The sequence below is a fragment of the Ostrea edulis genome, chromosome 6 (genome assembly GCF_947568905.1).
Source record: "Ostrea edulis chromosome 6, xbOstEdul1.1, whole genome shotgun sequence".
In the NCBI taxonomy this organism is placed as follows: domain Eukaryota; kingdom Metazoa; phylum Mollusca; class Bivalvia; order Ostreida; family Ostreidae; genus Ostrea; species Ostrea edulis.
The window spans coordinates 29,096,611-29,109,955 of NC_079169.1; the positions used below are offsets into that span (position 1 = coordinate 29,096,611).

Genomic DNA, 13,345 nt, shown 5'->3' on the forward strand with positions numbered 1-13,345 from the left:
TATAGAGAGCATGGATAGACCAGCACATTCTATGTACTTACCTCGTAACAATGATTTGCAGAGTTTGTTTCTCAATCATAAACCGTGTGTATCATAACTCAACCACAGACATATCTCCCCGTAGTATTCATATCAGGTGTTAAAGTTACCCATCACAAAACCATATCAATAACCAAAGGATTTATTCAATGGGGATCCGGCTTAGAACAGGTCCTCAGTATCCCTTGCTTGTCGTAAGAGACGATTAATGGAGCTGTACTTGAGATGAGACCACAAAAGTCGAGGACCCCTGCCACAGTAGATGTGGCACGATAGAAAACCCTCCCTGCTTAAAAGGCCGTAAGCACCGAGCATATACCTCAATTTTGCAGCCCTTCACAGGCAGTGGTGGCGTTTCCATATGACTGAAAATTGTCAAGAGGGGCGTTAATTTAACATTATACAACTAACCAATTAATTCATTTACGAATCATATAATTATATACAATGATCATTCTATTCTGGTCATCGGACTAAAAAGATGATGCGCTAATTCCACAACTAATTACCAACGTCCTGATTAAATAGAAGTATGAACAAGAGGCCCAGGGGCCTTATAGGTCACCTGAGTATCATGTAACAACCTTCCAATGTTTGAATTAGGTTTGTGTTTAAATATAAGAATTTTACTTTTGGATGGAAGAAACATTGAATAGCTATGTGGTCATGAAGTACATGTGTCATTTTTATGTTCAATCAATAATCCTTTTTAAAAAACCTAGGTCTGAGACATCATAAAGAAAAGGTTTATTTACTCCTTAGATAAAACCAATATAAGATTTTCAAAGAATTTCTACATTTTCACTATATGACCAATAGAGCCCCACCCTAACACAAGAACCCCTGCCCCAGGGGCCATGAATTTCACAATTTTGGTAGAGGGCTCAACGCTCATTATAATTATGCCCACAGTTTGGCTTCTTGATGTCCAGGAGTAAAGAAGAAGATTTTTTAAAATTACACTCATTTTGATGGTTTTTGCCCCACCCCTCAGGCCCCAGGGGGGCAGGGACCACGAATTTCACAATTTTTGTTCCCCTCCACCCACAGATGCTATATGCCAAAATTGGTTGAAATTGGTTCAGGGGTTTCAGAGAAGAAGCTGAAGATGTTCAAATGTTAACGCACGACGAACGACGACGGACAAAAACAGATAGCAATAGGTCACCTGAATTATTCAGGTGACCTAAAAAGGGAAATAACTCATATAATACAAAATATGAAAATAAGTACATGTACCTGCTTCACTTAGCTAACAAAATTTTATGATAACTACTAATTCTAATGTCCTAAATAGTCGCATGAAGATCCGTGTTAGAAGTCCTCAGTGTACCCCTTGCTTGTCGTAAGAGGCGACTAAATGGGGCGGTCCTTCGGATGAGACCGCAAAAACCGAGACCCCGTGTAACAGCAGGTGTGGCACGATAAAAATCCCTTCCTGCTCAAAGACTGTAAGGGCTGAGCATAGGCCTAAATATTGCAGCCCTTCACCGGCAATGATGACGTCTACATATGAGTGAATAATTCTCGGGTGGGACATTAAAAATATGCAACAAACCCCACGGGAAGAAGTATGATACTGATAGTACCTGTTTGATAAACTATAATATTGAATAAGTATGGTGTTGAGGTTCTATGTAGAAAAAGGAAATTTTAATTTGAGACATACTGACTTGTTTCATACCGATTGTTAGGCCGTTCTTGGCACACTGATTTTGACTAGGAATAACTCCGTTTACCTGATCAAGATTTAAGACTCATGGCGTTACTACATTTCAGGTAAAAGATTAATCTACAACAGAATGCCCCAAAAGGTAGCAGTTATCGGAGCTGGTGCAAGCGGACTGACAGCCATCAAATGCTGCGTGGACGAGGGTTTACAGCCCGTGTGTTTCGAGAGAACAGACCACATAGGTGAGAAAGTATATTAATTAAACTACGGTACAGTCTGGTGATATTGCACCATAATGATAAAGCATGCTCTTTGCAGTCAAATCCGTGGGGATCCGGGCTAGAATAGGTCCTCAGTACCCCTTTTTTGTCGCAAGGGGCGATCCTTCGAATGAGACCGCAAAGAAAACCTGTGTCACAGCAGGTGTAGCACGATAAAAGTGTAGCGCTGAGCATAGGCCTAAATTTTGCAGCCCTTCACCGTCAATGGTGACGTCTCCACCCTTACCAAAACTAAATGTTTGCCGCAAATTTGCGGCAAATAGATTTGTTTGCCATAACTATTCACCAAAACATTGCAAAAGTTTGCCAGTAGTGGCAAACAGTTGTAGCAAAGTTCTGATAAACATTTGGGACTTTTAGAAAGATTTACCACTAGTGGCAAACAGTTGCGGCAATTTTCTGGCAAACAATACAGGTTAAATTTCTTGATCCGCCTATCAAAACATAAAATTCGTCATGTCCTGCTAAATAACGTTACGTCGCATCGATTGTCTTTGTGAATTGCATTTGTATTTTACTGTGTCGGATTGAATTGGTGACATAATGCTCGTGTTCTGGTAAGTTATAACGTAGTTTGATAAAACTCTAATGAAATAAAAAGCCGCAAATTATTCTGCATTTTCTGTTACATGGCGTATTTTGTGTGATGTCTGTCTGAGCGACTCCAATGTCGGATCTTGCGCTGCAAAGTAAACAATAGGCCTACAAAACATATGTAAAGACAACTGCAGTTTACCCCATATATTTAGCCTACTCATGTCTTCTGAACACCTAGTATCAAGATTTGTTGCATAATCCATCTTGCGATTTTAAATTTGATAAAGTACAAACTCCGATTATGCGAAGAACTAAGATGGCGGTCTTCGCTTCGTTGGAATGTTGCGAAGTGAGTCTGCGCGGCGCAAGCTTTTTTTATTTATCGGTACTTGTTTACCTTTTTATGAATTAAAAGTTTGTACAGTGTAGTTTTATCATTTTGCTTTCAACGAACGAAGTTAATAAACGTTAAGCAATATTAATAATTGATGCAGAATATCACAGGCGGATCCAGCAATTTTTTTTTAGAGGGGGGGGGGGGGTACCATTGATTTTGGAGTTCAAGGGGGTGAATGGGGGCCTACCCTCGAAATGCGTTATTTATACCCCTTTTAAAGCAAAATTTTCTGATAAAGTGGGGGGTGGGGTGGGTTTCGACCCCCGGAACCCTCCCTCTAGGTTCGCCATTGAATATTCGCGGCCTCGGATTTTAAAAGTTAGGTTATATCGCAAATAGTAGGTCAAAATTATCTTCATTCCTTAAATAAATTGAATCATACAACCTGAATGCATGTTAAGTGAAAAATTCAGAATGAATAGATTAATGATAAATTGGACAGTGTTTTATAATAAACAATACACATTTTCCCCACCTTATATAATGTAAAACTTAAACGGTACCAATTTTGATACACCAGATGCGCATTTCGACAAATAATGTCTCTTCAGTGATGCTCAACCGAAATGTTTGAAATCCGAAATAACAATGAAGTTTTAGAGCTATTATAGCCAAAAACAGCGTGGCAAAAAAAAAAGTGGAGTCAAATTCGTCTAAGGATAAGAGCTATGCATGAGGGAGATAATCCTTAATTTTGAAATGAATTTCAAAATTTTATAATAGCAATTAAATATACATCCGTATTTTCAAGCTAGTAACGAAGTACTTAGCTAAATGAACATTTAATAGTTTTAATGTACACTTTTATTCGTGAACAAGGTACACAGAGAGGGACGTTAAACAAGATACAATCAGTCAATCAATAGTTTCAACATTCATCATATATTTATTTAAATTTAAGGGGGAGGGGGGTTGGGTTTGGTGAAAACTGAATTTGTTTTTTGTCAGACATTGAACTTTTAATTTCGCTCCTTTAAAGTCGTCATTTAGTTGGATAAATTACATTAGTTTTAAATTTATTTTTTCATTAGGGATATGTACATAAGATCTTTATTTACACGCTATCCACGCTTCAGGTGCCTGTGGTTTCTACAAAATTTGGAGATCACAAATCAATTCAGATCTTACAGTTGCAAATGCTACATTTACTCACATACCAAGTTGTTGTTCAATTCAATAACATTCATGTACTAGAAGCATTTCATTTGGAGTTTTATATACAATTAATAATTGGTTGAACTTCAGATAAATCACTTAAAGAGATTAAAAAAGCAAAGGACGTTTTTCTGACATATGCTCTCAATGAAACTGAACATATATCCATTTTGCAGCACATTTGTTTTAATACTTAATAGTAAATGAGTTACTTTTTGAACTCTTGAATAGTCCCTAGAATGAATCTCGAAAGGTTTGATCGCGTAATATAACACGACTGGAAAATGTAACAGTTTGGTGTTCTTGCTCCAAGATATTAAATAACTATGTTATAGAATGTAATTTATTGGGTAAACAATTTTGATTATCTTTACACGTCAACTCTGTATGAAATTCAATTTTATAGTTTCTTGGTCTGCTTGCATACAGATTTTGAACAAAAGTGCTGTATTCTGAAGAAACAGATTCAAGTAATGAAGCTAGCGATTGTAAAATATTTACAGAACTCATTACACTGTATTTGTATATCTACATTTTGAATGCTATGAAGTAGTTTTGTTATTTGGCCAAATGGAAATAAAGGATATGTTCATAAGGGTCCTAAATCTTTAACATATGTAAAAGTAAATGTAAACTTGAAGTGTGGTATTCAACCACAATCAATATATATATAAGAAAACAAAAACTAGAACCCTAGAACCTTTTGTATTCACCGGCATTGGTGACGTCTCCATATGAGTGAAAGATTCTTGAGAGGGACGTTAAACAATATTTAATCAATCAATCAGCGCAGTTTAAAAGTTAAAAACCCATTGGTCCGTTATGGAGAATTTATATCATGTATTGTTGCATTTTAGCGCAGTGAATATTAATATAAGTGGAACTGCACGCGTGTGCTGAAATAAGATCAATAGGTTTAGATTGTGTTAATGGTCCCATGGCTCTGATATAGCCTGATTGATTGAATATTGTTTAACGTCCCTCTCGGGAATATTTCACTCATACGGAGACGTCACCATGGCCGATGAAGAGTTGCAAAATTTATGCCTATGCTCGGCGCTTATGGCCATGAAGCAGGGAGGGATCTTTATTGTGCCACACCTGCTGTGACACGGGACCTCGGTTTTTGCGGTCTCATCCGAAGGACCGCCCCATTTAGTCGCCTCCTACAACGAGCAAGGGGGCAGGTCTGGCATTTTTCAGAGTTGAAAGAGTGAAGTGTTACCCTACGCTTGTGACTGACAACGGCACAGTTGATTGCTGTTGTAGAATAGCTGCATTTTGATCACGTAATCGAGCAGAAATGATTGATTGATCTTAAGCTGTTTTCCGCCACACTCAACAATTTTCCAGTTATCTGGTGGCGCCCAGTTTTTATTGGTGGAAGAGAGAACCCAGATGTAATGTACCTGGGAAGAGACCACCGAACATCCGAAAGTAATCTGGGAAACTTTCTCACTTACCGCCGCGAGCGGGATTCGAACCCGCCCATAAATGAATTTGAGATCCACACTGACTAATGCACGGGAATCCTTTTGGAAGATTTAACCCGGGACATTACTTCAGGAAGACAAAAATATTTTTATGATTTAGTTCTAGGAAAATTGTAATACTATTATTTACCATCATCGGAACCCACGGGTCTTCTCTCCGTTAAACTACATTCAACGTTGAATGCAGTTGAACGGAGAGAAAACCCGAGGGTCCGACAGTGTATTATATACTTACTGTTAATGGATTTGTTTGAAGTCCCAACTTACAACACACTACGTATTTGATACATGTTAGGCGGACTGTGGTATTACACGGAGGACTCTACCGACGGACAGGCATGCGTAATGAAATCAACAATCATCAACACCAGTAAGGAAATGATGTGTTACAGCGACTACCCAATACCCAAGGAATTCCCAATCTACATGCATAATAAATACGTTCTCAAGTACTTTAACCTGTATGCGGACAAATTCAACGTTAGGAAGTACATTAACTTCAAAACACAGGTATCTTTTGCCAAATTGGTGATTTGATGGTACAACCTTTTCCTTACAAAATGTTGAAATTAGCTGAATTTTATCAATTAGTTGATACAATAATAATTGAGTCAAAAACCCTATATATTGATATTTTCGATGTGAAAGCTCTATACACATATACATTTCTATTTATCCATAAATAGGTGGAATCAGTAAAAATGTGTCCCGATTTCAAAACATCGGGGCAGTGGAACATCACAGTAAAGGATTTAACAACAGGAAAGACACAGGACCACGTGTTTGACGCCGTCATGTTGTGCACGGGACATCATGCTGATAAAAATACCCCGGATTTTCCTGGTAATTTCTGTTTTAGTTATATGAATGCGTTTTGTATGTAAGGGTTAATGTACGAGTACATTGACCCACTTAAAATCCACCTTTGCTGGGCCCCTTGCTACTAAACTTTGTGCATTTTAATCATGTCTTACGTTTTTCATTCTTTTGTTGCATGTATTTATACCTACCTGTATAAAGGTTGATCTACTTTCCGAACACCCCATTTCTGAAAAATAATGGAGTGTTCGAACAAAAGAATTACGTCATAGGTGGATTTTAAGTGACAGAGTAGGCAGACGAAGTTTCTTGGAGTTGTCAGTTTTCAATTCTAACGTGGTTATGAAATGATATGCAGTGAAACCTGTCTAAAGCAACATGCACTGGGAAGTAATATTATTTGTCAGAATATACAGCGTGTCGGAATAAACAGTGTAAAAAAACAATGAAATTATACTGAGAATGAAAATAAAATTTCCCACTGAAATAGAATAGTACCGGTCGCGGTAGCTCAGTGGTAAAGAAAAAAAAAAAAAGAGCGTTCGCTTCGTAACCGGAAGGTCGTGAGTTCGAGCACTGCTTGTGCCATGGCCGCGTCAAATCTAAGACGTTAACATAGGTAGTGATTGCTCCTTCGCCAGACGCTCGGCATTTAGAAGTGAGAATCACGGGTCTTTCGGATATGACCTTAAAATCGGAGGCCCCGTGTCGCGGCACGTGTTGGCACGTTAAAGAACCCTCACCGCTACATACCAGGTATACTATCGTAAGCGCTAAATATAGGTCTAATTTTGTGCAATCTAATTAAAATTAGATCCTATGACCTGCTACCTGAGTGAATCATAGGATCTAATTTTAATTAGATTGAGATTCGTGGTACTTAACCTACACACTGGTGACGTCACAATATGGGTGAGAACTTCTTGATGGGACGTACAACAAATAAAACACAAGCAATCGTACTTAGATATTTTGTTGAACATAGATGTAACGGCAAACTAACAACTCAACTTTATGACAAACGGAATGATTTCAGCTTCTCCTTCGTCAACTTCCCACATTTGCGTAGCAATATTCCACAACCACCTGTATATGGTATTTATGTCTCTCAACTTATTCGATATACATAGCTTGTTCTGCGTATGATCAGTTCTTAAATCGAGGGAAACTACTGACAATCAAGTTAATGTTACAGGGGTTTCAACAGTCTCGTATAAAGTAAGCATTTCGCAAATTCCTATGATCGTTATAATGATCTAGTTTGCCGATATAATCTTTCATTGGGTCAAATGCTGTGTGACGTGTTTCATACCAATTGTTACCCGTTCTTTACACACTGATTTTGACTACGGATTACTCCGTTTACTTTATCAAGATATAGGGTTCACGGCGGGTGTATCTGTTGGATACCTTAGCATTTTGCACCAAACATAAAACAATGATAAATGAAGTTTACAATTTTCTCTATCGAAGACCATCTTTGACAGGTTTAAAGTACTTCCAGGGGAAAGTGATACACAGCCATGATTACAAACGACCCCAGGGGTACGAGGACAAACGAATTGTAGTCATCGGTATAGGAAACTCGGGCAGTGACGCCTCCGTGGAATTGAGTCGTGTTGCAAGTCAGGTAACTTATTAATTAATCTGAATCACTCCTGCATCTGCACCATTACGGAGATCCGAAGAAGTTGTAACACCCCCACCCCCCCCCACCCCGACGTCGGAGAGGGCTACATTATTGCAGCTAAAAAGGCCTTATGCGCCAAGCATACTCCTAAATGTTGCAGCCCTTCATCGGTAATGATGACATCTCCATACAAGTAAAAAAATTTCGAGCGGGACGTTAAACAACATGCAATTATATCGTTAGAATTTAAAATTCAGTAACGGAAGTTATTCAAGCATGGAAGTGCGATGGCCTCCTTGAAGTAATGACCCTTAGCTTGTTTATCAATATAACCTGTTTGATGTTAACGTGTCCAAATATTGATCCAACTGCGTCACCAAACATTACATGCATTAAGGAAATGTGAACTAGTTATTATCGATGAAAAAACGAAACATACATCTCTGTGCATACAAAATAGAAATTAGTCACGCTAAAAACAAAATTACAAATCTTCATGATTTATATACAAACGAAATATATCTTGGACCACCACAGATATATTCTGATAGCATTATACGTGTTTAATGGTACATATAAACCCTAACCTGGCCCGCTAAAATGACTTTCGATTTTGAGAACATGATAATCAAATTAATGCAGATCGTACAGAATGATGATCATAAGAAAATGTCGGATATGTGCTCATTTTCACCAAATTTGCAAATTCTGATATTTTGTTTTCTGTCTAGTGGCTTAATGAACAAAATCTTTATTATTACTACACTGTACAATGTATAAGTAGATGATACGTTACTGCATTGTAGAAAGTATCTCGTTTAAAATGCTTCATTTCTAACCTTGTATAAACAGATTGGCCGGAGTGAAGTCAGATTAAGATGAAATTTGCAGCTTGGTTTTAACTCAGTCAAAATGGGCTTGGAATTAAACGAAAAACCCACAAAAATATGAATGATTTTACACGATTTATTAAAAGCATATACATTTACACGTATTGTTATTTCTTGACACTACTTCATAAAGGTGCTGAGAATGATTGTTAGATCATGGGTAACATTTGTCCCTAGGTATTTTTGAGCACACGAAGAGGGGCGTGGGTGTTTAATCGAGTGGGAGACTATGGCTGCCCAATTGACATGCAAATATCGAGAAGATTTGTGAGGTAAATATGGCTACAGTATTGTCTTATCTAGTGAATGATACATTATCACAGTCACATGCCCAAACTGTGTTATTATTAGTGTTCGTAACTTTCATGAAAGACAATTTTACTTCGTCACTGTCCGTATCAACATCAAGGACGCATACAAGAAATATTTCCCACTTTCTTTCCGATGGAGTCTGGGCTAGAAGAGGTCATCAGTACCCCTAATCTCAGCTGAGATTCGGCTTGGCTAAATATTTGGACTGACGCCTTCACCGAATCTCAGTGCAGTCCTTCATAATTCATGTCTGAAAGAGGAACAAAAACCCAATCATTTTATGAATTTGCACAACAAATACATAATGTAACTGTATTTGTACATATCTTCGCTACTATTATAGCTATCTTTACAAAATAACATGCAAAATAAAGAGGGAGAGGTTTTCTAAAGTTATAGTATCAATTGAATGAACACAAGGTACATGTATTAAAACAAACTACAATGACCCTTGAAAATCTGTAAAAGATTAGATGAAACATGACAGGGTTTTAAGACACACTTTCATATCAAGTTCCTTCAATTTGAAATTTTCTGCAATTGAAAACATGCATACTAGCATAAAATAGACAATAAGTTTGATTTATTCATTCTCTAGATGTTCATATCATGTAAATCTTATAACAGTTCTAATTTTGATGCACCGGATGCGAATTTCGACAAATAATGTCTCTTCAGTGATGCTCAACCGAAATGTTTGAAATCCGAAATAACAATAAACTTGTAAGAGCTATTTTAGGGGAAAACAGAGTGCCAAAAAGTGGAGTCAAATTCGTCTAAGGATAAGAGCTATGGATGAGGGAAATAATCCTTAATTTTGAAACGAATTTCTAAATTTTATCACAGCAATTAAATATACATCCGTATTTTCAAGCTAGTAACGGAGTACTTAGCTACCGAGCTGTAGAGACACCCCCCCCCCCCCCCCCCCGGGACTAACAGTCCACATGCACATCCTCGACCCAGGGATCATAATGTAAAACTTATATAAATAGTCTTTAACGTTGGCTTTATATTGTTTGGGTATCTGATTGTGATATAACCGATGTGTTAGTGATATTTAACGTTGGCTTTATATTGTTTGGGTATCTGATTGTGATATAACCGATGTGTTTGTGATATTTAACGTTGGCTTTATATTGTTTGGGTATCTGATTGTGATATAACCGATGTGTTTGTGATATTGTTTGGGTATCTGATTGTGATATAACCGATGTGTTTGTGATATTGTTTGGGTATCTGATTGTGATATAACCGATGTGTTTGTGATATTTTCCAGAATGTTATGTATTTGGTGTCGTATTTTATACCGTGAACATGAATTATACAATTTCAAGGGATAACAAAACACTGGCATGTGATTGGGTATTAATTTTGCATTTAGAGCTCTAATGGCTGTGATGAGCATCTTTATAAACCAGAGTAAGGCTGTAGCCAAGAAATTAAATGAAAGGTTCGACCACGCCAAATATTCATTGCAACCAAATCACTCTCCTTTGGCACAGCATCCAACTGTGAATGATGACCTCCCCAACAGAATCATCAGTGGATCTGTGAAAGTCAAACCCAATGTCAAGAAATTCACCAAAACTGGCGTTGAATTCGAAGACGGGACTTTCGAAGATGACATCGATGTGGTATTTTTAGCCACGGGTTACAAATTCGGTTTCCCGTTCCTGGATAAATCTGTTATAGAAGTTGAAAACAACAAAGTTGAGTTGTACAAGAATATGTTTCCTCCTGCCCTGGAAAAGAACACACTGGCGTGTATTGGATTCATTCAGCCGCTTGGTGCAATAATGCCAATTTCTGAACAGCAGAGTAGGCTTTTTACTAGAGTTGTCAAGGTAAGAATGTTTTTGAATAACCAGAATCACCCAGGTTATCTATTGCGGTCTAATTTTGTCCGTCCGCGTTCGTCGATAGTAAGAAATGTTCAACGTCTCAGATACTGTCAGACAATATATATTTTTTTAAATGACTATATACACATGTATTACCAATTATGGCTCGCATTCCGGATTTGAAGTATAAAGTACTAGGATTGATGGGTGACCAGAAACACATTCACAGAATTTACAGTCGATTTATACTATGGCACATTTCTAGAGATTTCTATTCTACAAATAAACATGTCAAAAATTATTTACGTTCGCAAACACCGTTCTAAAAGATAGAATGCCATGAATATATATATATATATATAAGAACAGAAATAGCATTGAACTCTTAAATGAACATAACTGCCTTAAGTGAAGAAATATGTAAAATAAAACACCGAGAATTTCACTTTATTTGGATACCCACTTCCGCCCCAACCCGGGGTTCAACTCACGACTTGCGGAACCAAATCTCCTCGCAGCATGTAACCAGCGCTAGACCGCTCGACCATCTAGGCAAGTCATAAAACTTGCTTTCTATGACGATGGAATTCTCGCCATGCTGTCACACGCTACACGGTCATTGCGAATGGAAATGGGATACAGTTATTTAACGTTCATTAAGAGGATCATACATGATACACATTGCATGTGAAATATTTCATATAAAGCACAGAAATAGTGGTCTTTATTATGTCACACCTGTTGTGATACGGGACCTCAGTTTTTGTTGTCTCATCCGAAGGACCGCACCATTTAGTCACCTCTTCGACAAGCAAGGGAGTACTGAGGACCTATTCTAACCCGGATCTCCGGGGGTGGGGTACTGAGGACCTATTCTAACCCGGATCGCCGGGGGTTGGGTACTGAGGACTTATTCTATCCCGGATCCCCGGGGATGGAGTACTGAGGACGTATCCTAACCCGGATCACGAGTATACGGCGATTGCGTCTGCAGCTATGGCGGTTTATACAAAACGCTCACAGTAGTAGCTCACAAGCAATGTTTCTGGGGTTTTTTGCTGAACTTTTCATAAGATATTTGGATTATGTTAGTTATACCGATAGGTGTTAATTGGTGCACACCTGGGTAGTTGAAAAATACCGTCAGTTACAGGTTGAATTGCTGTGATAACTGGAATTTGGAAATTGCGCGGCAGTTGACAGTTCGATTACTATATATGAGTAAATTAAACATTAAAGTGGACTCGTCCACTTCTACTTCATGAAAGGTGAAGATAACGAACAGTGATCAATTTCATAACTCCTATAAGCAATACAAAATAGATAGTTGGGCAAACACGGACCCCTGGACACACCGGACGTGGGATCAGGTGCCTATAGCTAGGAGGAGTAAGTATCCCCTGTCGACTGGTCACAGCCGCCGTGAGCCCCATATCCTGATCAGGTAAACGGAGTTATCCGTAGTCAAAATCATTGTGCTAAGAACAGCCTTACAATCGGTATGAAACACGTCAGACAACATTTGACCCAATGATAGGTTGTACATGTATTGACGAACTAGATCGTTATAACGTTATACTTAGATATTTCATTCAAGGTAGACATTAACGGCAGGCTGACGGCTCGGCTGTGTGGCAAACGGGATGATTTCAGCTTCTTCATCAACTTCTCATGTTTGTGTACCGGTGTTCCATTATCACCTGCATGTGGTATTTATATCTCTCAGTTGGTTCGGTGCGCGGGAGCTTGTTCTGAGTGTGGTCAGTTTTTAAATCGAGGCGGGCTACTGACGGACAGGGTGGTGCAGGGGTTTACGGTCTCGACTGAAGTAAGCATTACGTAAATTCTATGGTCGTTGTAACGATCTAATTCGTCAATGCAACCTATCATTGGGTCAAGTGTTGTCTGGCGTGTTTCGTGTCGGCTGTTTGCGCACTTGTTATGGCTGCAGATGGCTCCGTTTGCCTGATCGGAATGTGGGGCTTGCAGCGGGTGTGACCGGTCGACAGGGGATGCTTGCTCCTCCTGGGTGCCTGGTCCCACCTTCGATGGTCCAGGGGTCCGTGTTTGCCCAGCTGACTATTTTGTATTGCCTATGGGAGCTGTGGAATTGGTCGCTGTTCGTTGTCTTCACCCTTTACATACTAATTAGGATGCGGAAACTGTTCTCGGATATACTTTATGTTGTAGGTGATACGGAATTCCCTACTAATGGGTTTTTGTTTTGCCATAATTAGTAGCATAGAAAAGATGACTGTACTTAATTTTCCTACCTC

The 13,345-nt window shown here is 38.6% G+C and overlaps 1 protein-coding gene across 3 annotated transcripts in view; it reads left to right on the forward strand.

Moving 5' to 3' along the window:
- LOC125647518 (flavin-containing monooxygenase 5-like) overlaps positions 1-13,345 on the forward strand; it is a 29,642-nt gene that overhangs the window by 2,835 nt on the left and 13,462 nt on the right. For all 3 annotated transcript variants that reach the window (XM_056142333.1, XM_056142334.1, XM_056142335.1), the window contains exons 2-7: positions 1,819-1,953; positions 5,870-6,084; positions 6,261-6,417; positions 7,881-8,023; positions 9,091-9,185; positions 10,610-11,072. In XM_056142333.1, coding sequence (XP_055998308.1) covers positions 1,842-1,953; positions 5,870-6,084; positions 6,261-6,417; positions 7,881-8,023; positions 9,091-9,185; positions 10,610-11,072 — 1,185 coding nt within the window. In that variant the 5' untranslated portion in view covers positions 1,819-1,841. The remainder of the gene's footprint in view (positions 1-1,818; positions 1,954-5,869; positions 6,085-6,260; positions 6,418-7,880; positions 8,024-9,090; positions 9,186-10,609; positions 11,073-13,345) is intronic.